Source organism: Carcharodon carcharias, chromosome 17, assembly GCF_017639515.1.
Source record: "Carcharodon carcharias isolate sCarCar2 chromosome 17, sCarCar2.pri, whole genome shotgun sequence".
Classification (NCBI taxonomy): Eukaryota; Metazoa; Chordata; class Chondrichthyes; order Lamniformes; family Lamnidae; genus Carcharodon; species Carcharodon carcharias.
Genome location: NC_054483.1, coordinates 17,043,678 through 17,070,419, shown reverse-complemented (window position 1 = coordinate 17,070,419; position 26,742 = coordinate 17,043,678). Strand labels below are relative to the sequence as shown.

The 26,742-nt window shown below is 42.5% G+C and overlaps 1 protein-coding gene across 1 annotated transcript; it reads left to right on the top strand.

Annotated features, from left to right (window-relative positions):
* Nucleotides 1-10,707: 10,707 nt before the first annotated feature.
* Nucleotides 10,708-26,742, top strand: rnf122 (ring finger protein 122). The gene is made up of 6 exons (XM_041209479.1): nucleotides 10,708-11,065; nucleotides 13,835-13,991; nucleotides 22,490-22,535; nucleotides 23,988-24,029; nucleotides 24,229-24,311; nucleotides 25,183-26,742. Exons 1-6 carry the CDS (start codon nucleotides 11,041-11,043, stop codon nucleotides 25,295-25,297), a joined length of 468 nt encoding a protein of 155 aa, XP_041065413.1. The 5' UTR covers nucleotides 10,708-11,040; the 3' UTR covers nucleotides 25,298-26,742.

Sequence of the window (26,742 nt, the reverse complement as noted above, 5' to 3'; positions counted from 1 at the left end):
GTTGGGCTCTTATGGCTTTTAATGCGCTGGTTTTGAAAGCCCAGGGAGTTGCACATGCAATTACAGGAAATAGTTCAGTGTGACATAGGTTAGTATGAGTAAAACCATGAATTGATCAAGATCTGTGAGTAAACTGAAGTCGAAATGTTCTTTTTTTTCACAAAGATTCCAAAATTCCAGTTCTATCAAAATAACACAGGCAAAAATGACTCGTGGCAGGTGAAGAGAGGGAAAAACATAATAAAAAATATCAGACAAACAAACTAACCTGAGGGACAAGCACAGAACAAAATGAAGGGAGGCAGGAAGAAAGGCCTGGTCAGATCTTGTGATGGCAGACTCAAAGCAGCACTGCTAATGTCTGTCAAGACACAGATTTCTGTTAATCCCAAATGAATGAGCAAGTGGAGTAGCTGGGAAGAGAATGGTAAACTTCAAACACACAGTAGGTATAAATATTAAGAAATTTTCATCCAAGGTTACAAATTTTGTTGGCCCACAGTTTTTTCCTCAAGTATTGCTATGTTCGAACTTAAGGATGTGGAAATCTGAGCTGCTCAACAATTGCATGATTTTCAGCCAACTCTAATCAGTGTCATTAAACGGTGAACTCTCAACAGAGTTGATTAGCAGTGTTATGTTTCCCTTGAGTGAACATGTACTGCAACTATTTAAAGATCAGGAAGCTTCAGTGGGCACCTCAGCACAGATTCTGATATTTTCTTCTCATCACACTGACTTAATAGTGAGAGCAGAAGGGTGACAGTCAGCCAGGGCCAGAGGCATGGAGTGAGCTTAAAGCTCTGGCCTGTCTTTCCTGGCCATGGCATCTAACAAGCAACAAATTAATGAACTAATTCATGTTCTCATTTTGTTGGCACAGTGGAGATTACGAGCTGATGTAATAGAGGTGTCCAAGCTGCTTCCAGTAATTGAGGATATCTAGAAAAAGTTAACATAACGTAAATGCAAGGGATTTAGGTTGGAGAGCAGAAGAACATTTTGCACAGAGGGCTTGTGAGGCTGTAGAATGCACTACGACGGTTACTCTTTGAAGCAGAGACCAAGTCAAGATTTTATTTTTATTCTTTCATGGGATGTGGGTGTTGCTGACCATGCAAGCTTCCACTGTAAGTGTGGTGATCTGGGTGTGTTGTTGGCCAACGTCTGTGCCTTCTTTCAGAGGTCATTCCATCATGGTAGTATAAAGAATGATAGCCCCATTCGTGCTTACATCAATTGATATGCGATGAGACATTGACAATTGTCATTAGTAGATGTGCCATTTCATATGGAATGGCAAGTGTTCTTGGTGGGATCAGATTTCAGTGTTATTATCTGTGCTGCATAGGAAGCTTTGGTACATGTTGTGCACCAAATGAGGCCAGTCACCCATAGTCACGTGTGACTGTTTTCTTGGAGATAGGTTGGAATAAACAGGATCTCTTTGAATTTGAGTGGTTGTCGAGATGAAACTCCCAATGACAGGAGATTGGAAGTGAGTGTAATTTTCTCTTCTGGCATCCTCTGTGCTCTCATACCTGAGCCAGGTAGGTTCACAGGACTTGGGCAAATTGTTGATGTTTGACCAGCTGGAAGAGCAATTTATTTCAATATGAAATAGCGGAGACCAGGATTGTTCCTGCCTAATTCCATATAACTCTGCTAGCCAGCACCCTAAAACTGTTGGCATTCAGCTCAAATGTACCATTGAGTCATCTGTTAAGTTAAGTTATGTGATTTTAGTGGGTTAGACTCCACTAATTCCATTGTGCAGTATCACAACCCCTTGTTTTGCCCATTTATGCCTAAATTGTCTGTGATTAAGCAAGTGAGATGTGTTCCTCCAGGAAAGTGTGCACTCCATTTTCAGGCATTTGGAAACTAACTGCATGGATTTCTTAGCAATTTGATATGGTGACTCAAGTATTGTACGTTTCTATGCACCTGACATACAAGACAAACTGTAGTTATGACTGACAGATGTCACTTTGCTGGCAGTATTGGACTCAAAAAGGATTGCTGCACGAGTTGCACTCAAGAAGCCACAAATTGTTTACTTTAAATTACTCAATGCAAAAGCTAACTGAAAAACTTCAATCAAAGTAAATTCTAATTATTTTCCTCCACTTCTAAAGGTACTCGTTTTTGTTGAAGTACATCTTTCGTAACTCTCACTGAAGTTTTTGACCTTGTGCACAGATGCTATTTGATCATGGAAGTGCAGCATATCCTGGTCCTCCTACCTTCATCCACTGTCTGCAGCCACTGTTCCCAGGTGGGGCCCGTGGCTAATGCTTAAAAGTAAAACCCTGTCACGAAATATAATAATTTTCATCATGTTATTGGAATTTAATGTAAAATAGGAATAGTGTTATGAGACAGCCTTTCTGTAAAGCTGAGTTCTTTAAAAATCCCAGACAGAAACTTTAAACAACTGTCATAACCTATATTTTTAAGTGGTATTATGTTTGAGACACAACCCTAAATTCAAGAATGAAGAATCAGACCACCAGTTCTTGAGAGGTTTTATATTAAACTAAGTGAAAAATTTTATTAATTTACACAAGTTAAATACATAGCTAAAATTACTGCTATCATAACTTTTAACAAATTCCCAAACTAATCTCCATTAAGGTAACAGCAACCCACAGACTTAACCAGACACCAGGCAGAGCATTTTCACATTACGAATTCAAAATAAGGTTCCTTTCACTTTGGTTCCTGTGGAGACAGTTGTAGGCTTACAGCTGCTTTCATCTTACATTGTCTGTGCCTTGATACGCAAAAACTACCCTCTGATATCTAGCATAAATCATTGATTGTAAGTTCTCATTGTATCACCAGCCCTTTGAACTCCACTTCTTCTAACAATAAAACCCATTTCATAGTACAAATTTTATTAGTAATATAAACATATTGCTTGGTCTCTGCTAGCTAGGTGCCAAGTTTCACCCCAATTCTTGAATAATCTATTCAAAAAATGCAAACGCACTCTACCTCTCTTAAATCTCAAAACTGGTACATATCAAAGCACCCAGACTAGGATTTAATCCAATTAAAACACACCCAGAGACTAAACTTCTACTTTAAAAGAAAAATATTTTCCAATAATATTATATACATTAATAGCTTCATGATGATATGTGTGTGTATGTAAGTTTGTTTGTGTGTGTGTGACTTAACTGAATTAAAGACAGCTGGTCTGAAGGCTTTGATGTATCAGAAGAGAGGCTAGATTTCAAGTGTTAAAAGGGTAAACATGGCTGAAGTTTTAGAATATGAGGTGTCAAGGAAAAAATGCATTTTTAGATAAACCAGAGTGATTTGAATTTCAAAAGAGGCGGTGAGATGTTACACTTAGCCAGTAGAAGCCAAGCAGTGTGTTTATTTTCTCCAAAGCTTACTGATAAAGTTGGTACTATGAAAGATTTTTATTATTAGAAAAGTAGACTTAAAAAGACATATTGGGACAATGGGATTTACATTAAAAAGGGAGAAACCTGTATTAAGGCGGTTAGGTTATGTGTGAGAGGAAGGCATTCTAAGATCTAACAAGATGAAAAACCTCCAGCCTCTAAGCCTCAAGTTTCTGCCTGCACGAACTGAAGTGAAGAAAACTCACTTTGAATTCGACTGTTCAGGGTATCATGTTACTTTGCCTTGGACTTTTAAAATCTATGTGTTTTACTTTTGCCGTAACTGGGAGTTAGATTAACTAGGGAGATAGGAGTTATCATAGTAGTAATTTGTAAACCTATGTATGTGCTTAAAATATTTTCTTTTATTAATAAAGGTTTAATTTAGTTTTGTACGAAACCTATAAGACTCAATGTTCTTGTTACTGATTTCAAGGTACTCATCTCAAAATATATACAAATTGTAAAAAAGTTATTTCAAGTTTCCCTCTGGGACTTGAACAGCTCAGCATTTACCATCCACTGTGCCATAACAAACCCTGAAAGATTTGCCCTTGCTTAGTCTAAGGTCCCTGAAGCCAGTTGTAGTGCAACCTGTTGCCTTCCTGGTTGGAATCAGGGAACTCAACACAGATCGCTGGTGGAGGCTGGTACTATCAAGTCTCTATGAGCCATTACCATAATCTTCAACCATCTGGGAAGCTTCATAACTCAGCTTTAATCAAAACTGTTAAGCTAAATATTAATGTTTCATCACAGTGACAAGTTCCAGCATTGCCTCTGATGAAAGTGGAATTATGGAGCTTTTACAGCTGTCCTATTTACTGTACATGCTACATAAATATTGCACATATATATATAAAACACAACCGTACCTGTATATAAACACAGACGAAATGTCCCGTGTAGATCTTGCATGTCTTTGCTGCTTTGAGCTATAATCATGCCATAAACATTTGGCCATTTCTAGACACACAGAGATCACAAGATAGATACAGATGTGAAACTCTTCTATGTAGAAAGTACCTGCAACTCCTTTTTAGAGCAAACTACCTTATCCTGCACAACTGAATGTCTCTCCACCTGTGATTACTCAGTGTGTAAAAATCTGCGTGAAAGGTGGTCCTCACAACACGTGTTTCATTATATGTTTGCAGAGTAGAGCACCATGTACAATTATAGAGTATGTGTATACTTGATGTAGCATAGTGTCTGGATAGAATGTGTAATACTGTGTAAAGGCACAGGATACAACACTGTACTGACAAGATACAGGACTAATTCACTCAAGCGAGCTCAAGGAGCAACCATTCATTGAAATAAAAACAAAGGTGGAAATACGCAGAAAATATGGCAGAATCTTGGGAGAAAAGTAGATTTAATATTCGGGTCTGTGATCTTTCATTGGGACACAATACATGGAAAAAGAAGTAGGTTGTAATGAATGGCACAAAGTTAAAATGCTCAGAGAGCAGATGCAGACATGGTGAGCTGAATGGCCTCCTTCTACACTATAATAATTCTGTGACTCTGTAGTAGAAGGCTCTGGCATATGTGGGCTAATATGGGACTGAGTATTATACCACCTACACAGTGATGTAAGACAGCACATAACCAAGACCCTACAACTTGGTGGCAGCTTGAGGAAAAACCCAAAACTTTGCAGAACATGCAGAGAAAAACTAAAATGATGGAAGACTGAGCAGTCATACCTGAAAAGATGCTCCAGAAGCACAGGCGCTGAGTAAAAATCATCAAGAAAGTGCTCCAAAGAAAGGCTGGGTAGCTGAAGGCAGCGATTTAAAATTCCTTACTACAGCAGAAGACTCCAGGGCACCTCCTTTGGAAGTCCAGCTTCAAATCCCAGAGCACAGAGTCAGCAGACCAAGCAAAGGATTCAAAATTCCAGCTTGCAGCAAGTCCTGAGAAGTGTTTAAAAATGTTAGAGTCAGAAGTGCAGTTTGAAAAAGCCATCGCTAAAAATTCAATCCCCAAGTCAGCATCTGAACACGTTGTGTCCGAGCTCACCCTGAAACGTTTTATAAATAACAAATTGAACACTCTGGGAGAATTGCAACTTTTTAAACCCAGCTAAAACCAAGGAAAAGCCAGGATTCTACGAATTTGTGACTTTATACGTAAACACTGAGCAAGAGAGCCTGGCAGGCAGCCTTTCTAGCCAGCCATTGTTGAAAATTTTTTCAAGCTGAAAGCATTTGCCATTGTTGCAGAGTCTGCCAAAACTGGCAAACCAATGAAATCCCTTTGTCTCCAAGTGAGCATGATGCCATCTTGAAATTCAGAAAGCCATAGCAATGGGTCCACAGCTGGCATCATAACACATAGTGGCCGAGCTCAACTGAATGGAAAGAAAATTTCCCTGATTTAGAAATCTACTAGATGGCCTTGGCTTATTGTTTTAAAGACTTCCTGCAGAGAATGAAAAGCTTAAAAAGACAGCCCCATCAGCGCAACGGGAGCCTACCAAAACCTGAGCAGTGTGGCAAGAAGAAAAAAAGTTCCTCTGGAGCCATCTTGGAAGAAAAGAAAATTAAAGATATACTCAACTGTTAAGAAATATAGCCATGGATAGCAAATTAAAACTACCAGACCAACTCAGGCTAAGGCAAGGGCCAAACCAGACCCAAAATTGGGCATTATGGGAGTACATCAGGGTTAAGTCAGAAATCAGAAAAGTACAAGATAATACATTTTATACTCATTTGATGCATGTGCAGAAGAAATAATCCTAATGCAAGGCATTGATGAATCCTCAACCTGCTTTGATGAATATTTTAATCTTCAAGTTGTGGAGCACTCAGAGCTTAAAAATAGCTTTACTGGGGGTTTTCTATTGCTATGAAAGGGAAAAGACATTACCTGAGTAAGCTACACATGGGTGCTAGAGAGGCCCAAGAACTTACTGTAAATCCCAAAAGTAGATCCTTTTTGGAAGCTGACCTACAACAGCAGGTGGCAGTATGGAGCAAGCAGCTGACTGAATGAAGGAAAGCTATCTGATCAAGTATAAAATACATAACAAACGCTGCAAAAGAAAAATGAAATAAGGTTGCAAAATGTTCGCATCAAAACTGAATTGTAAGATTTGAAACACAAAATTCAAGCTCAGTATATACCTTTGAAAATGGATGATAAACTACAGTTTTGATGTGAAGAAACAAATTTCTGAGATTTCACAAAGGTGCCAGGAGGAAATAACAACTCTGAGTTTTATTGTTGGCAAATCAAAGTGGGTTTGGGGAAACTCAACCGGAAATTCAGCAAGGCACAGCAGCAGGCAGAAAATGCATACCGAGAAGTTATAGCCTTGAAAGACTCTTCAAGGAATCAAGACATGTCCCTGGGATAAAATTAGTATTTTTTAAAATTTGATTACGATTTCAGAAAAAGCTGTGTTGTAACTTTCAGTAGTAACAAAGCAATGCTCTGAAGCACAGAGTGATAAGGCAAGGCTGAACATGAAAATAAACTGTTGAAAGAACAGCTAACTGTCCTTCAAGATTAAATTTAAAAACAGTACGTAATGCTTCAGCAGCATGAACGAATAAAGACTAGATTGAACAGCAGAACAAGCTCAATTAAATTACAAGAAAGCTCAAGACAAAGTAATTGTGCTTCACAAAGAAAAGGAAAACCTGATAAAGGACCTTCATATGTTACACTGATCCTTCAGATCAAAGTTTGGTCCTCTGGAAAATTATGAAGTGAAGCAAAATTAATTTAATGTCACTCTGAAGGAACTGACAAAACAGCTGGCAGAGAAGACTCCGGAGTATTCTATCAGGAGGAAGCCAAGAGGGACTAGAAAGATACCACACAGCTGAAGAAACCTGCTAGACATTTAGACAAAAACTCAGAAAACATTACATTTCCAAAGAGATATATGAAGAAATGGAAATCAAGAACCTAGACTGGCAAGAGAAAGTAGAACTTCTCACAAAAGAGCGTGAGGAGTACCAGAAACAATTGATATAAGTGCAATTACAGAAAGTGAGCTTGAAAGATAGTGCAGAGGAATTATGCTCTGCTAAAGAAAAACTGATTAGTGTAGAGAACCAACTTTCACATATAAGTTTGCAAAGGAAAAGTGAAAACTGATGAGAACACTGGAATGTTGCTCATGGCAAGTAGAAATGCTTAAATGATGAATTTGTAGAAGCAAACTCAACTAAGATAGATCTTCATTTAAAACTTGATGAACCTAAAGCACCAGAACTCTCCAGTAAGCATCATGCAAAATGCCTGGAACAGGAGAAGGAGTTGCTCAATCAGCAGAAAGGTTGCTTGAAAGCAGAATTAACAATGAAAACTGATGAATTTCTTGAACTTTGGCCCAATCTGAACGTGAAGGCTGAGATACACAGTATGGAAGAGCAAATCCAGACTTTGAAAGCAGATAAGAGAAATTCTACAAAACAGATTGATCTAATGAGTGAATTGAAAGAGTCTGAGGAGCAGACAGTGACGACAGATGAAAGATTCTGAACAGAACTGAATGTCCAGGTGAAGTTGTCAAGTGTATATGAGTTCCGCAGATAACTATAAAACAAAGGCAACTCAGCTAACCAGAATAGTTGCTGAGCTGAATGAAAAGATTCATAAGTTCGAAAATCAACTGGAAAAAAAGGAAGTACTCAAAAATTTGGATAAAATTGTGAAGCAAGTGGGAATGAGGGTTCCATTTTTGATACATAAGCTTTCCCATACATTGTGATAACCCACATGATGACGGAAGAAGTGAAAAAAGCGACAAGGCAACAAGAACAATGTACGTCCACCCCGCAAGAAATCAACTAGGGTAGCAATCATCGACCAGCGCAACAGAAGAAAAGGATGAAAACCTATACAGATGCAAGAACAACCTGCAAACCTACAGGAAGAGCCAGCAGCGAGAGAGCCTACCACTCCAACAGTAGTGTGAATGAGATATGGAAGGGTTATAAGACTTTCAGACCACCTGAACCTTTAAATGCAAGAGATGTAAGGGGGGAGGCGGGGTACTGATAATATAGCAATAACATTGTGAATGTATGATAGGAATAATAATGTAAGGCATAAGGTAAACTATAATCATTTAAAATACATTGGATAAAGACTTGGGGGGAGGTGTAGTATAAGTGTTTGGCACATATAGGGTTAATGTGGGACTGAATACAGTACTGCCCACACAGTGATGTAAGAGAGCACATAACCTGTACCCATGGTCAGATGATTATTGGACAGAGCCGTGTGGACCAGCAAGCATGGAGCCAACTTTACTGTACATTTGTATATATTTCTCAGAGTCAATGAAGACTTAGGTAACCTACATATGACTATGAAGACTTATTCAGACCTACTGCACTGTTGCCAAAACCCCACAACAACGAAGGTGAACAAAGTGGAAGAGACAAACAGAAATCTGGTCAGAGAAAAGTACAGAACTTCCTCAAAGTGTGCATTCCTGGAAGGGAAGTGGCACTGAATTAATAAAAAAACTATTATTGAAAACAAAATACTGCAGATGCTGGAACTCAGAAATAATAACAGAAAATGTTGGGAACACTCAGCAAGTCTGGCAACAGCTGTGGCGAGAGAAACAGAGTTAATGTTTCAGGTCTGTGATGTACAATCAGAACTCCCTAAACCATTCCTGAAATCCTGTTCAGCCTTCAAAGGTTGAAGAGTTTAACTGATTCATAAAGGAATTTAAAATTCAGGATTGTCTGTTATTCCTGGATGCTGTATTATATAATTGGGCTGGTTGCCCGAATGTATGCCTCTGGCTTTGAGCCTCCCGACTGTCAAGAGGTAACCGCCAGAAAATCACAGACTTCCCCCTCTTGATTTCCCGGTCAGAGTGGATAGAAATGCCTAGGAAGCCTACAGTTTGCTGCTGTATGCCTGCAGTTAGTACTGCTCCCTTTTGAAAATCTACATTCAGAAAATTAGGTTTAATGTGTGAGATACACTGGATTGCTTATCCTATTCCCCTGTCCACCTGTTCCTGCAGCACCCTGCTTTTTACCAGTCTTCCCTTTCACAGTTTCACCCTTGCCATTTTAGCTTTTCACAAAGTCTTTCCCAGCTGTACGTCTTCCTAGCGCCTGGCATAAGCATTATCGGCATTGCCTTTTTTCAAGAATATACTTCATTCATCAAATGTCTAAAAAACATTACAAAACATTTCAAAATGGTCATTACACAAATTGCAATGATATTCAAATTTTCTACGTTGATCATGTTGCACTCTGAGGTGCTTCAATACTATTGTGAAATATGTAATATTTACTGTATACATTCTATGTGAGTCATGCAGCCCAAGGCATTCTACAGTTACCAGCTCCTTGAACTCTGGCTGAAAGTCCTCAGACAGTGACCTTTCCCCATTGGCCTCTGCAATGGCTGCCTCAAACTTTAGTGCGTGTAGTCCTCGGCCTTGGAATGTGCCAGTCTGCAATACCTGGTCATGGAAAACCCTTTGCATTGGAAGACCAACAAGTTTCGGGTAGACCAAAGAGCATTGATGATCCTCCAGCTGCAGCTGATGTTTGTCTTGGCCTGTGTCCCTGGGAACATCATCCGCATTACACTCAGGCCATGACTCTCCCAGCCTCTTGTTCTAACAGGCTCCATGACTTAATACAGAAAACTAGTCCACTCTCCCAGTTAGCTTAGTCTTTGTGGCTGACTGCCCTCTGGCATCACAGTGCATATAATTGGGACAGTCCCAAAGTGGAACCAGAATACTCCACTGGACTGTATGTCCTGGAAACATCTGGATACCTGTTCTCTTGCCTGTGTACTCAGAGCTACACATCTGGACAACACATCCCGAGATGATGGACTGCAGCAGTTCAAGAAGGCAGCTTATCACCGACTTCTCAAGGGCAACGAGGGATGGGCAATAAATGCTGGCCTAACCAGCCAAGCCACATCCTGCGAATGATTTTTTTTAAAAGGATTGGGAAGCGTTGGGGCAATCACAAGTTATGTAGAAATGAATGAGTTGCAGGCAGTACTCCAGTCAAAAACAAGCAGAATGGAGCTTAGTTTCTCCCCTTCTTGAAGATACATCGGTGCAACAAACTCGCCAAAAGGAGCATCCTCACACGCACAATCGCAAGAGGAGTGTGCTCTCGCACTGAGACGGGTGGGAGCTGGCTGACTGTTCATCTGTCAATCCTGCCTGCCTGCTGATGTCTCCCTCTCTCTCACCCTCTCTCTCTCTCTTGACGCGTCCGACTATTTGAACCCAGGCGTTGTTCTGAGTGTTCGGCTGTCAGTCGGGGGCGTGGAGCGAGCGCAAGGCACACGCGCTTGGCCTCGACTGGAAAAGGAAGAGGAAGAAGATCAGCTCCTTTAACGTCTTATTTCAAGTTGCACTCGGGCTGGAGAGACAAGGGGAAGTGTGGAGGAACAGGCCTTTTACTGTGTTTAGCAGAGAATCTCCCTGGGGCTTACCCCTGTCAGTTTTCACAGTGTAACGCAGACTTGGCGCTGTTCTGAGTGAGGGGGGCACAGACACAGCCAGTCTCCGCCGCCAGCCTTTCAGCTGCCCACACCTCCCCTTCCCCCTCCAACCCCAATTCTGTGTTGAGATCAGTACCTGGGACCATTGATGCACCCTTTCCAGTGGTGTAACGGTAAGGAGGCTGTCTTTTTGTGTCAATTTTCCTGGCTGAAACCGAGGGTCTGTGCATCTTGTTCAGTGGTCTGATGGTGAATGGGGAGAGCGCCTGAGCTGCCGAGAACAATGAGAAGGACGGGTTCCCCTTCTCCCCTTCTCGCACGGCAGCAGCGGTCAGCCGTCGCCAGCCCCGGCTTTGTGTGCGGCGTGAGCGCTGGACGACAAGGAGACAGCCATTCATCCGCCGCTCAACGAGGAATGCAGGGGAGCCCGCTTCGGGATGGGGAGATTATCGAGGTTCAAAGAATGGAGCTACCCTGTGGGGGTGGGGTGGGGGGGGGGATGTGGGGTGGTTGGTAAGAGGAACGAACCCCTCGGGTTCTGAGTCAGAAAAGTATCGGGGTTCAGTTTCTGCAGCTCGGCTACAATCAGGGTCAGAGTCGCGGGGTCCAGGGAATGAAGAATGGAGAAAACAGGGGTTCAGGAGGCAGAATGTTGTTTACAAAAATGCCTGACAAGCAAAATAGAGATTCATAGGCCCTGATGCATAGAGAGATTGTTTTTGTAAGAGAATATACTCAGTGTACGAGCCTAGATAAGATATACACTCTTTTTGGTATCGATTTAATGTGTGTTTAAGTGTAATATGTATATTCAATATAGCAAGTAAAATGCTATACATATTGAATATGGCCACTGAGTCATGCCTGCAGTGAATCTCAGGTGTTGAATAAGAGTGAGACCCAGCACCAGAGCAGGACCTGAAAATCTCTCACGGTAATGTACAGTAACCTGCAAATAATCCTCAGCACAGAAATAGGCTATTCAGCCCAATTGGACTATGCCAGCGTTTATACTCCACATGGGCCCCTCCCACTCTTTCCCATCTTGCACCCATATTCCTCAATTTCCTTCACCCTCATGTATGCATCAAGCCTCGCCTTGAATGCTTGAAGCACTCCATGCAGCACTGAGTTCCACATTCTCACCACTCTGTGTGAAGCACGAGTAAAGAAATTTCTCCTGAAATCTTTATTTGGCCTGTTTGACTCTTATATTTGCGTCCCCTTATTCACCCAAAAGTGGAAACGGATTCTCCCCATCACCCCAAGAAACAAAAACCATAATCATTTTGCAGAACTCTATCCAAAGACAGGAGCCCAAGCCTGGCCAATCTTTCCTGATAGTTGCATCCTCTCAATTCTGGTAATATCCTTGTAACTCTTTGCCATGCTTTCTCCAATGCTTCAATATTGTATTTGTAGCATGAAGGCCAGAACTGCACAGCAGGTTAGGTACAGCCTAACCAAGGGTTTATGACAAGTTAACATACCTCTGCTGTTTTTGTATTCTGTTCCTCCAGAAGTGAACACCTGTGCTTTGTTTGCACTCTTCTTGGTTTTACCAATATGATTCTCTGATTTACATTTATCTTCCTGGATCTCTGTTCCCACATCCTATTTTGTTTCTTGTCTTCCAAGAAATAGGTGGCTTCCTTATTCCTCCTACCAAAATGAATCATCTCCTGTTTTGCTGTATTGAATATAAATTTCCATTTATCTGCCCACTCTGCAAGCCTGTTTATGTCTTCCTGTATTTTGGTGCACCCCTCCAAATTTTTAATTATAAGCACCACTCTTTTAGTTCATTCTAGGATGAAGGCATTGCTGGCAAGGGCAGCCTGTGTTGCCCTTTCCGAATTGCCCTTGAAAAAGTGGTGGTGTGCCATCCCATCAAATACAACTGAGCGGATTGCTGTGCCGTTTCAGAGGTCAGTCCAGAGCCAAAAACATTTCTGTGGGGTCAGAGACAGGTCAGACCAAGTAAGGATGGCAAATTTCCTTCCCTAAAGGACATTAGAGAATCAAATATATCTTTACAACAATCTGTTGGTTTGATAGTTATCATTACTGATAGCAGCACTTTTATGCCAATTTATTTAATTCATTGAATTTAAATTCCCCAGTTGCCGTAGAAAGATTTGAACCTCTGTCTCCAAACTTTAGTCCAGGCCTCTGGATTACTTGTCCAGTAACTGTGCTGCCATATCATATTTGACATTTACAACAATCATATTGAAGGTTAAATTTCAGTGCAGCTTAGGATTAACACAGGAAGATGTGTTGCAGTGTATATCAGGCTTACTGAGAGATATTCACATGCTTCAGACCTAGGTGGTGAACTGTCTCTGACTCTTTGTGGTGGAACCATAGCTACTTCTCAGAAACAGGATGTTCCAGGGATCTGAGGTGGTTATCAGATTCCTCCCTTCTGCATTCCACAGACTATTAAAACCAAAATTCCAAGTCATCACTTCTTAATTTACCTATTCTTATCTGCTACTCTTTTCAACTTTATTCATGTCCTACACCATGGGTCTTTGCCCTTCACTTGGGTATTTTTTTTTCAAAGTAACATTATCTGTTGGGTTGACTGGTCTCTGCCAGAGTGGGAGCCAGTTGGACACAATTGCCTTTAGTGGCCCTTGCCTAAGGAAGTAAAAATCAGCCAGATCTCCTACTTCTGAATCCCGTTGATGGAAACTGAGCATGTGTGGATGTGACTGGAATTCCTCCCGTGGTGAAACAGCCAGTTGACATACATGCACAAATAAAGGGATAGACAGTGAGTGACAGTCCCTTAAGGAGAACTGGGAGAAAATTTACAAAGGAGAATAATATAGGTGCACATTCTCCTAACATCACAAAGAAGGTCGGGGAAGGGAAATTAAAGTTTTGACCATAAGACCATTAATGTCTCACTCCTGTTTCTCTCACTTTCCCAGGATGTTTCTGTGGTTTGGGGTTGATTTACTCGAATAAATCGTGCACAATGCCTCCAATAACCTTCCAGGATCTTCCGTTGAACATCTACATGGTGATATTCGGCACTGGAATCTTTGTCTTTGTGCTGAGTCTGATATTCTGCTGTTATTTTATCAGGTAACTCTCACTCCTCTGTCTGCAGTGTTTATCCAGTCTTCTTCATTTTAACATTTATCTCTGTACTTATCAAAGTGTGGTATGTTTATGCAGGGGCACAGTGGTGTCAGCATTAAACTTCGTTGAAGCTACATTCACCAAAATGTACCTTGACTCAGAGAATATCTAGAGTGCACTGGTGGTACTTTTCCACTGCCCACGCCAGCCGTCCTGAGATTGCTGAATTAGTCTTGGTTGGTTTTGTACCCAGATCCCAGAGGTGAAAGGCCAGTGTCCACCTCTTGAACTGCTGCCAAGCTATGATTTGTATTGCTTCCTCTGCAGGTCTTTCCTGTGCTTACCCTGTGCAAGCGTGTGGTGTGGTTGGTCATTATCTTTACTGGTTGCGATACACAGTGCCCTGCTTCTGAAAGTTGTGCTGTAACCCCCATGAGGATAGATAACAATGCAACTCCCTTGAGGTACAAAGTATTTATATTCTGAAGGCAGGCAAAGCAGAAATGCTCAGCAATTAGATGGGCAGGAAACAACCATTGTGTTCACAAGAAAAGGCTGTTCAGACAGCTGTTATTAACTCTCTGAGCACTGTATGGAACCTGTAGGACACTGTAAGCAACTTGGGGTAGGAGGGTGTCATTTCTCCACTGGTTCATGTTTCTCTTGCAAATTTGTTCAGTGATCTGAACGTTCACATTGCCTTCACTGTCATTAGAACTGGGACTCCCGTAGGAAGCTGTCAACAGACTGAAGAGTGCCTTTCTTTCCATTACACAGAGGACATCAACAAATTGTACTTGTATACAGCCTTTAAGGCAATAAAATATTCCAAGGCTTTACAGAAACAAAATTTGATACCAAACCACGTGACAAGTTAACCAAGATGCATAAAACAAATTGTGTAGCTTTCTGGCATTTATAAATAGAGATGTAGATGCAAAAAGCAAAGAGGTAATTTTTTAAAAATTCATTCATGGGATATAGGTGTCACTGGCTAGGCCAGCATTTGTTGCCCATTTCTAATGGCCCTTAAGAAGATGGTGATGAACTGCCCTCTTGAACCACTGTGGTGTAGGTACTCCCACAGTTCTGTTAGGGAGGGAGACCCAGGATTTTGTTCTGGTGACAGTGAAGGAACAATGATATATTTCCAAGTCAGGATAATGTGTGGCTTGGTAGGGAACTGGCTGGTGGTGGTGATCTCATGCATCTGCTACCCTCGTCCTTCCAGATGGCAGCAATCATGGATTTAGAAGGTGCTGTCTTGGTGAGTTCCTGCTTTGCATCTTGTGGATGGTACACACTGCTGCCACTGTGCATCGATGATGGAGGGAGTGAATGTTTGTCGATGTGGTACCAATCATGCGGGCTACTTTGTTCTAGATGATGTCAAACTTCTTGAGTGCTGCTGGAGCTGCACTCATCCAGGAAAGTTGAGAATATTCCATCACACTCCTGACTTGTGTCTTGTAGATGGTAGACAGGCTCTGGGGAGTCAAGGAGTGAGTTAGTTACCGCAGGATTCCCAGCCTTTGACCTGCTCTTGTGACCATGATATTTGAATAGCTGATCCAGTTCAGTTACCGGTCAATGGTAACCCCCCCCAGGATGTTGATAGTGGGGGATTCAGTGATGGTAATGCCATTGAATGTCAAGGGGCGATGGTTAGATTCTCCCTTGTTGAAGATGGTCATTGCCTTACACTTGTGTGGTGCGAATATTATTTGCCATTTGTCAGCCCAAGCCTGAATATTGTCCAGGTCTTGCTGCATTTGGACATGGACTGCTTCAATATCTGAGGAGTCACGAATGGTGCTGAACATTGCGCAATCATCAGCGAACATCCTCACTTCTGACCTAATGATGGAAGGAAGATCATTAATGAAGCAGCTGAAGATTGTTGGGCCTAGGACACTACCCTGAGGAACTCCTGCAGTGATGTCCTGGAACTGAGACGATTGACCTCCAGCAGCCACAACCATCTTCCTTTGTGCTAGGTATGACTCCAGTCAGTGGAGAGTTTTCCCCCTGATTCCCATTGACTGGAATTTTGCTAGATGCTACACTCGGTCAAATGCTGTCTTGATATCTAGGGCAGTCACTCTCACTTCACCTCAGGAGTTTCTTTTGTCCATGTTTGAACCAAGGCTGTAATGAGGTCAGGAGCTGAGTGGCCCTGGCAGAGCCTAAACTGGGCGTCAGTGTGCAGGTTGTTGCTAAGTAAGTGCTTCTTGAAAGCACTGTTGATGACCCCTTCCATTATTGAAGGGGTCGAGAGTAGACCAATGAGATGGTAATTGGCCGGATTGGATTTGTCCTGCTTTTTGCGTACAGGATGTACCTGGGCAATTTTCCACATTGCTGGGTAGATGTCAGTGTTGTAGCTGTGCTGGAACAGCTTGGCTAGGGGCAAGGCAAGTTTTGGAGCACAAGTCTTCAGTACTATTGCCAGAATATTGTCAGGGACCATAGCCTTTGCAGTGTCCAGTGCCTTGAGTCATTTTTTGATAACACGTGGAGCGAATCGAGTTGGTTGAAGACTGGCATCTGTGATTCTGGGGATCTCCAGAGGAAGCTGAGATGGATCACCCACTTGAAACTTCTGGCTGAATGCTTCAGCCTTATGATGGCTCCCCCATCATTGAGGATGGGGATATTTGTGGGGCCTCCTCCTCCAGTGAGTTGTTTAATTGTCGTCCTCCATTCACTGGAAGACAAGTTGGTGAGAATGAGGTCAAGTATGTTTTTCCCTCTTGTTGATTCTCTCACCACCTGCCGCAGACCCAGTCTAGCAGCTATGTCATTTAGGACTCAGCCAGCTCGGTCAGTAGTGGTGCTACTAGTGATGGACATTGAAATCCCCCACCCAGAGTACATTCTGTGCCTTTGCCACCCTCAGTGCTACCTCCAAGTGGTGTTTAACATGGAGAAGTACTGTTTCATCAGCTGAGGAGGGAGTGGTAAGTGGCAATCAGCAGGAGGTTTCTTTTCCTATATTTAATCTGATGCTATGACACTTCAATATAAGTTATAAGCTTTCAGCCCCACGGCTCAGAGGTAGCAGTCTCACCTCAAGGTGAAAGCTTATGCTTTCCAGAAACATGCTTTAGAAACGCGACCACAAAATCTCGGCTGATATTCTCGTGTGGTACTGAGAGACTGCAGGGTCAGAAGTGCCGGCTTCTGGACAAGATGTTAAACTTGCCCCATCTTCCCTCTTGGATAGATGTGAAAGTTCCCATGGCACTATCTCAAAGAACAGCAGGGGTCTTCATCCCAGTGTCCTGGTCAATACGTATACCCCAACAGACATCAATCACTAAGGCTATTTATCTGGTCATTTATCTCATTGTCATTTTGGGAGCTTGCTGTCTGCAATTTGGCTGCCACATTTTCTACATTACAACAGATAGTACACTAAATTGGCTATATAACACATGAAAGGCAATATATATTCTTTAAGCCACAATTAGCATTTTACATTGTAGGGGCAGGTAGTGGCATTGTCCTTGAAAAATTAATGGAGAGAAAATCACACACTGCAGTGCACAATGTCTCAATATGGACACTTTGTTTTTAGGAAAGATATCAAAGATGTTGAGTGAATCCCAAAGTCATTTCTTAATATGTGACATCAGGGATGGGATAATTTTAAGTATGAGGGGAGATTACAAAATCTGTAATTCAGAGAAGCTCTGATCAAGGTGCTCAATATTATGAGGGGTCTTAACCGGTCAGTTAATTGGTAACTAGAGGACGTAGATTTGCCCATTACGAGAAGGAAAAATGGAAAAATTATGAGAACTGTTTTTTAATGCAGAAGATTGTTAGAGCATGGAATTTCCAACCTGAAAATGTGGTGGAAGCACAATCCATAATGTCTTTGAAAAGAAATTGGGTAAATATTCGTCGAGGAGAAATTGAGAAGGGTATGGGGATGGAGTAGGGAAATGGAGCAGAGCGAAGAGTTGTTACAGAGAGTCAGATGTGATGAGCTGAATGATCTCCTATGGTGTAAAACTCCATGAATCACTGCACAATCAACAACAAATTGCATTTATGTAGTGCCTTTAATAGAGCAAATCCTTCCAAGGCACTTCCCATAAGAAGTTATTAGGACAGATAACCAAAAGCTTGGTCAAAGAGGTAGGTTTTAAGGGGGGGCGCTCAAAGGAGGGGAGAGCGGCAGTAAGACAGAGAGCTTTCAGAAGAGAATTCCAGACCTTAGAACCTAGACAGCTGAAGGCACAGCTGCCAATGGTAGGGTGATTAAAATTGGGGCTGCACAAGAGCACAGAGGTCTCAAAGGCTGCTAGGGCAGCAAGAGGCTACGGAGTTCGAGAGATTTTAACTCAGTGTCTTTAACATCCTCTTCAAGTGATGAATCCAAAACTGGACTTGGTTTTGGTAGCAATATCAAGCAGATTATATCTTGCATCTTATGAAATAAAAAAGGAATAGGCTCAGGTCCAGCCCTGAAAAAAAGCACTCTGATTATTCCAAGACAGGCGTTGGATCAGTCTGTGATCAGCAGCAATTGATAGAATCTTACCAATTACTGTTCTGAAGGTTGCTGTTCTGCACAGTGTTGCTAATCCTGGTACAGCAGAATGCCATCACTACCTGACCCTTGCAAGTAAACAGTTGCCTCTGAATCTGATTCTTTTCTTGGATTATTGTGCTTCCTGTGTCTAGCCTGGGAATTTGATGTACAGGCCTGTCAAGGTGCCGGAAACTTGGAACACATCCTGCAAATTAAAGTCAACTTCCTGAGATGAACAATTGGGCTAAAGGCAGCAAGCTGCTATCAAATTTTGAGGGCTATTTTGAGCTCTCTTGGCAGAAGGTACGGCTTGCTACTGTTGGGAATGGATTTACCTCACACTTAACCTCACACTTAACTCTCTCACATAGCCACAGCGTTTGAAAGCTGGGTTTGTATAACATCACGTTCACACCTGAAAACATTGAACCAGGATAAGATCTCTCCATGTGTTTGCGGATGCTTAGATTTTCCACTTAGTTGAAGTTCTCTGGGTGGAACGCTGTTCATGCCGTCAGAATGAAGGCGGGCTGATTCTGCTGCATATTCCAGAGTTAGCTTCATTTTAATTGTCCCTGTGATGTCCTGAGTAGTACCATTGCTGGTTGGGTGTGGGAACTTGCTTGTTGCTGCTGGATTTCAAGGCCTGCAGCAGCTTAATGGGCCAGCATAGTAACAGTTCTTAAGTTAAACTGTTCCTCAAAGAATGACAGTGAAGCTTGCAGGAGGACAGAGACCACTCACTTCCTGGTTCAGCTAAAGCACTCCAAGTGCTTCTCCAGAATGTCAACAATGAAACATTTGCAGGCTATGTGGAAAGAGCAGGGGAGTGGAACTAATTGGTAGTTTCCTTGAGAGAGCTGACACAGGCACGATGGACCAAATGGCCTTCTCTGTGTAGTATGATTCTATGGAGGCTGCACTATTTGGGATTTTTAAATTTGTTCCTAGGATGTGAGCTTCGCTGATATGGCCAGTATTTGTTGCCCATCCCTAATTGCCCTTGAGCAAGTGGTACATCATCACCTTGAACCTGCACTGTCTTTGGCGATGGGATTCCAGGATTTTGACACAGCAACAGTGAAGGAACAGCAATATATTTCCAAGTGAGGATGGTATGTGACTTGGAGGGGAACTTTCAGATCATGGTGTTCCCATGCATCTGTTCATCTAGGTGATAGAGGTCGTTAGTATGGAAGGTGCTGTTGAAGGAGCCTTGGTGAGTTGCTGCAGTGCATCTTGTGGATGGTACACAGTGTTTTCACTGTGCGTCAGTGGTAGATGGAGTAAATGTTTAAGGTGTTAGCTGGGGTCATGATCAAGCGAGCTGCTTTGTCCTGGATGGTGTCAAGCTTCTTGAGTGTTGCTGGAGCTGCACTCACTCATACAAGTAGAGCGTATTCCATCACATTCCTGACTTGTGCCTTGTAGATGGTGGACAGGCTTTGGGGAGTCAGGAGGTGAGTTACTCACCATAGAATTCTCAGTCTCTGACCTGCTCTTGTGGTCACAGTGTTTATATGGCTGACCAGTTAAGTTCCTGGTCAATGGTAACCATAGAATATTGAAAGTGGGGGTTTCAGCAATGGTAATGCCATTGAATGTCAAGGTGATGGTTAGTTTCTGTCTTGTTGGAATTAGTCATAGCCTGGCACTTAAGTGGCATGAATGTCACCTCTTATCAGTCCAAAGCTGCATGTTGTCCAGTTGCTGCTGCACACAGGGACAAACTGCTTCAGTATCTTCGGAGTTGCAAGGGTAGAGCGTTGTGCAATCATCAGCGAACATCCCCACTTCTGACTTTGTTGGAGAAAAGGTCATTGATGAAGTAGCTGAAGATGGTTAGGCTGAGGACACTGTCCTGCGGAATCCTTGCAACTATGTCCTGGGGTTAAGATGAATGGCATCCAACAACCACAACCATTATCCTTTGTGCTAGGCATGACTCCAACCAGTGGAGAGTTTTCCCTTGATTCCTATTGACTTCAGTTTTGCTCGGGTTGGTGAATATAGACCCCGAAGGCAGCAGCAGTGAGCTGGAAAGTACGTGCAAGCACAACCACAAGTTAAATGATCTTACTGGGGAGATAAGGGGAATCAGTAGCACATTGCAGGATTGCACTGCACTTAGCATGACAGCTACTTATAAAGATCTCCCTGGTTTAGCGTTCCAATGAGTGAATTGCTTACTATAAGGATGACTAACGTAATGTTCTGATGAATTCTCAGCCCCATTTTCAATGCACTCAATGGCATTTCTCCCCAGAATCAGAAAAGTATCCTCCTCATAGTCATGAACAGGTCTCAAGTTTAGAGGCCCAGTACCAACTCTGTGTACCCTTCGCTCAAAGACCAGCAACTTCCACCTCTGTAACATTGCCGACCTCAGTTCTTCTGCTGCTGAAATCCTAATCCATACTCTTGTTACCTCCAGACTCGACTATTACATCTTCCAATTCCCAACCCTCTATCTACTTCAGCTCAACCAAAATAATGCTACCCATACCCAATCCTGTACCAAGTTCTAATCACTGATAAGCCTTATGTCCACTGACTGACATTGGCTCCTGGTACCTGAAAACCTCAGATTTTAAATTCTCATCTTCTTGGCCAAATCCTATCATGGTCTTCCCCCTCCACATCTCTATAACCTTTTCCTGCCTTTCACTCATCCCCACACTCACAATTTTTGTGACCTGAGCCTCTTGTCCATCATCTCCTCCATCCATCCCTACCATTAATAACTGTGGCTTCAGCCATCCAAGGGCTTACTTTGGAAGTTCCTCCCTCAACCTCCCTGCCTCTTCATCTCCCTCTCCTACTTTGAGACCCTTCCTAAATCTCAGCAATTTGAACATGCTTTTGGTCATCCCTCATAACATCCCATTTTTCGTCTCCAGGTTTATTTATTTTCTGGTTACTCTTCTGTGAACAGCATTGGTTATTTTTCTAAATTAGAGGTCTGGCAAATTTGAGTTGTTTTTGTTATTGCCAATCCCTCCTGGCTGTTGCGAACAGTGTTCTCCTTTAACAAGAATACAAAATGTGAGAATTACCCTTGGGTACCATGAGATGCAGTAAATTAGTAGGCAGATTATAATACTGGAATAATAAATGAATTCAACAAGAAATTTGATTCCTTAGGAGACTTTTAATAGGGTAATTGCATGTAAAGTGAGTGAAAGCACTGTACTGCCTTCTGAGCATTGATGGTGAAGCATTGAAGCACATCAGTTTGAGAGAGGTCATTGTGAGCAGCAAACCCACTTAGTACAGTATGTTCTTTGGTGTGACTGCTGAGATTCCTTGCCCTGCTAAAGGGCTGTTCTAAGTGCCAATGTATAGGATAACCAGTTTAGTACTGAATTTGTTGGCCCCCTGATCTGCTCTCTTTAGGTGTGGAGAATGCAGGATTCTGGGTTTCAGATTTTTCACGTGGTTCCAGTACTTTTGCTGCTTTTCTCAAACTCTATAAACACTTCCTTACATTGCTAAATTTTCATATGCAGCTCATTAGCACAAATATGTCACAGGACAAATTGCATTAAACTGGAGAACTGAGTAATGGAATTTGTTGTGGAGCAGATGCAAATACGTGAATGCATAAATATTTATGTTCATCACAAATAGACATAGAATTTAGCCACATGTGTGTGTCAGTCCATGGCCGCAACTCTTGTTACATGACCTGTATAAATATACAGTGGAAGTGGGCGTTGGCACCCCCCCCACCACCCCCAAAAGAATTTGTACCTAATTCTCAAGGCTGCAGCAGTTTAGATTCCAGCCAATGTTCAGATGTGATCGCTCCACCACCATGCTCAGTGCTGGGAGTGTCCAGTTGCTGACTGGCCTTTTGGAGCAGTGAAGTAATGTTGACTGTCAAGTTTGCCATGCTGTTGAAAAAAAAGTATGGTTTTCATTTCCTGTGACTAACCATCTGCCTGTTTCCTTTCAGTAAACTGCGACACCAAGCACAGAATGAGAGATATGGATACAAAGAGGTAAAAAAAAAGAACTAACTCAGAACTAGCCTTAGGCAGGCTTCAAACCTTAACCAACTTCACTGGTTAGATTAAAGCTCCACTGCCCCTGAGCCACACATCCAGCTCAGACTTTGCAACCACAAGGAGGATTTCCCTCCATACTATCCAGCATGCAGAATCAAGGAAAAGAAAGAGGGAGGAAGCCGAAAATTACATCCCTTTTTTTTTTAACCAGCAGCAACCACTGTCACGTGGCAGGGGTCTGGAGCTCAGGACTCCTCTGTTCGCCAGCACTGCTGATGATAGCGAAGGACAGAAAGGAAGAGCGGGTAGGGAGACTGTGTCAATGAGAGCCTTGCAGCATCTGCAGCGAGGCCTGCATTTTCTCCATTTTAAAATCAGTTTATATGCTCTCTGGCCCTCTTCCAAATTACTTCTGTTCCCCAGAGCCTGTAGCCCTTTTGTTGGTCGCCCAGTTGTCAGCCAGTCCCTCCAAGCTGCCGCAGCAGCCGAGTATTTCCCTCCCCCGCCCCCCCACCACTGTGAAAGCGGATCTAGCTTGCACCACGCCACTTCATCGACCTGAACTCAGCCAGGCTGATCTACCCTAAAAGCTAGGAACTGGAGTAAGGCAATATGATCCCTCGAGTCTGCTCTGCCACTCAGTGAAATCATGGCTGATCTTCTACCTCAACTCCACTTTCCTGCCTGATTACCTTTGTTCCTTAGTGTCCAAAAATTTATCAGTTACTCAGTCTCGAGTATACTCAATGACTGAGCATCGACAGCCCTCTGTGGTAGAAAATTCCCAAGTTTCACAATACTCCGACTGAAGAAATTTCTCCTCCATCTAGGTCTTAAATGGCCAACCCCTCATCCTGAGACTCTGCTTCCTCATTCCCTCTAACCAGGAGAAACATCTACCCTGTCAAGCCCTCCAAATATATTTTTTTAGTGTTTCAATGAAATCGTCTCTCATTTTTTTCGGAACTCCAGCGAATATAGGCCCACTTACTCACTCCGTCCTCATAGGACAACTGACTCCGCCCCCCCCTCCCCCCAGCCCCACACAATTTCTCTGGATCAATCTAGTGAACCTTCATTGCACCATCTCTCAGGCAAGTTGATCTTCTCTTCGGTAAGGGGACTAAAACGATCCTCCAAAAATTAATTCAGAACAGGAGGAAGTCCCTCTCTGATTATTCTCTGGCAGTATTGATGCCCTTGAGGAAACCCCTCTGTACCCATGGAAAGTTTTGGAAACAGTACCTGCACATAGGGGGCCAGAAAGAAGATCATCTCCCAGAAAAGATATCTGTAGCCCAACTGGGATGCCTGGCTATGAGCCATCCTCATTTCTGAGGCTGTGTGGATATATGATGTCTGTTCTCTGGAGCACGTGCGGAGCTATAGGCTGGTATCTGGGTTGTCATTCTCACTGTGAATGTGCTTCTTTCACTGTCTCCTCAGGTTATAACAAGGGGAGATGCTAAAAAGCTGAATTTACATGGGGTAAGTCACAATTTTACTGCTTTTTTTATTGGAGAGTTGCATGATCTGTCGCAGTTTGCTGCATTAAAATGAAGTAAGATGTTTATCTTGAAGAATTCTGTCAAGTTTGGATGATTGAAGGGCACCCTATTGAAAGTGGCTATTTTAATCCAATTCATACAAAATTAAATGAAAATCTCCATTTTTGTTTATTCCACAGCAGACATGTGCTGTTTGCTTAGAGGATTTCAAGATTAAAGAGGAGTTGGGACTGTTACCATGTCAACATGCCTTTCACAGGAAGTGAGTAACCTTTGAGTCAAACAGTCGTGTTTTGCTCCAGTGCAACATTGTGCTGAGCTCTTTGCCCCACACAGGCTACAGTAACTGCACAGAGCTGGAAACCAGCTGGAACAGCGATTCATTGCAGTCAAGAAAGAGCAATGACGTGGAAAATTTGCAGCAAATTCCTCTGACACACCACCTACAGAAGCAATTAGTCTGACTCAAGTCTGATCAATGCAGTAAATTTCAGACCAGGGTCAATGTTTTTACTGACAACTGAATTGCTGCTTACGGAAATACACCTGAAGTGTCTTGTTCTTTCCAGTGACGCAGTGTCTGCAAACTATTTCCACTTATTTTATGTTGCACAGCCTGTACTCAGTATTTCACTCTGTCAGATGTCACAATGTTTGTGCTATCTTTCTCAGTACAGTGTTGCACTACCTGCACTGTTCTTTCTGTAAAGTGCCACACTTCCAAACACAGTGTCCTGTTCAATACAACACTGTATTGCCTGTACACTGTGTCGTATTCTGTACAATGTTCCCTATGTTAAAGCAGTTACTACATTTCTAAAGTAATTGACTGTAAAGCACTTTGAAAGGTCCAGAGCTCATGAAAGGTGTGATACAAACACAGATTTTTTTCTTGAACCCAGTATTTCACTTGACTGTGTCAAACTGCTGAAATACAGTGCTTCACTGTACAGTGTTTTAACTTCATATTTCCCTCTGTACAATATTACACTGCCTCTACATCATGTTTTACTCTGTATAGTCACACTGCCTGTAAACTGTGTTTCACTCTGGATAATGGCACACAGCTTGCACACAGTGTTTCATTGACTGCACTGGCTGTACTTAGTTTCTGATTCTTTTATGTTCTCTAGGTGCTTGGTGAAGTGGCTGGAAATTCGCTGTGTCTGTCCGATGTGTAACAAACCTATTGCTGGAGCACCAGAGCAGCAACAAGCAATTGGCACACTCCTGGATGAACTTGTTTGATGCATGTTCAAATTAACATGGACAGCAGCAGCTCGGAATAGCCAAGAATCAGGAGTTTTCTATTTTCTTTTGAACTATGATTGACTTTTGATTGGAACCGTAGAGTGTGAGAGGATCTGAGCCATGCCACACTGCTGCACTGCAGTGGCAATGGGAATTACTGGGAAGTCTCCTCTCCAACAGCCTTTCCAACACATCTGGTGAGGAATAGAACAACTTTCAGCCTTAGTTTCTGACTGAGCTCTTTAATGCTCAACAGAAGCATATTTGGTGAGTCAGTACATTGCCGAGACACACAAACCAGGCAGTTTGATCCCTAATTTGTGCTGAGTTGGCTGATCTCAACTGGTGCAATACTTGGTGCTGCAATTTGGCAGTGCCATGGGTTAGAGAGAGTTCCCATTCTGATCGCTACTCAGTCATCATCAGAGAACTGTGTGACAGTGTGGACGAGCTCAGCAGTGATGCCCTCCACAGGTAGATATGCTACCAAGTCTGACTCACCTTCCAAGTGGAGATTGCCGTCAGCGTGAGGCATAAGTGAGCTCACAGCAGCCGTGGAATTAAATCACAGTGAGAATAATTTTTCAGACGGGAAACAATTGGTGAGAAGTTAAAGTGCTGAACAGTACTTAAACAAACAGAAATCAATATGGTTATTCATACAGACTGCACAAGGAACACGCTGTGATGTACACATTGGAGGGACCAGACTGTGCTTCCTGCACCTTGCCATATACATGCTGATTCATCCATATAACTGTATATAGGTTGGAGGAATCATACCAAACTCACATTCACCTGACCTATTCCCATGCCAGTCAAGTGCAGACTCTGTAAGTGGATCTGAGCTATTCTCATAGTGTTATCCAGTACCACCATCAGAATATCACAGGTTCTCATATCTGTGGTGAGTCAGAGGAAAATCTATTTCCTATTGCTCACTCAATATGACTATCTGTATGCCTGGCTGTTGTGGGGAGGTGGGATGGTTATTGCAAATTTGTGCCGAGCATTATCAGTGAGAAAAAAACCAACTGCCACACTCAAGTCAAGCTATATCTCCCTGCTTGCTTCTGATAAATGACATATCTCCCTCAAAGTGACATTAAATTAAAGGTTTCATTCAAAGATTCTGTGAGGACAGCTGTGTTGGGGAATGGAAGTGTTACACTGATGTGGCTGAAAGTGCTCCTCTGAGCTCAGGATTAGTAGATGTTGTTAGAATAGAACAGAGAGAGAGCTTCACTCTGCAGATAGCTGCAACATGGGGCTTTGTGATGCGCTCTCTGATAATCGTGCTGTATATTGCACGCCTTTTGTTATTTACTGGGCACGACTGTTTTTGTACATAATTTAAATAAGTGCTTTGAATCTGTTCCTTCTTTTATGAAGGGTTTTCTTTTAATGTAAAATACTTTTAATAAATATATGCCTCCAGTGTA

What these genes read in the sequence shown, in the direction of transcription:
- rnf122 (XM_041209479.1), top strand. Translation starts at nt 11,041, where the DNA reads ATGCACCCTTTCCAGTGGTGTAACG. An exon ending in CCCTTTCCAGTGGTGTAACG is followed by an intron (nt 11,066 to 13,834) that starts GTAAGGAGGCTG and finishes TCACTTTCCCAG; the next exon opens with GATGTTTCTGTGGTTTGGGG. An exon ending in TTCTGCTGTTATTTTATCAG is followed by an intron (nt 13,992 to 22,489) that starts GTAACTCTCACT and finishes GTTTCCTTTCAG; the next exon opens with TAAACTGCGACACCAAGCAC.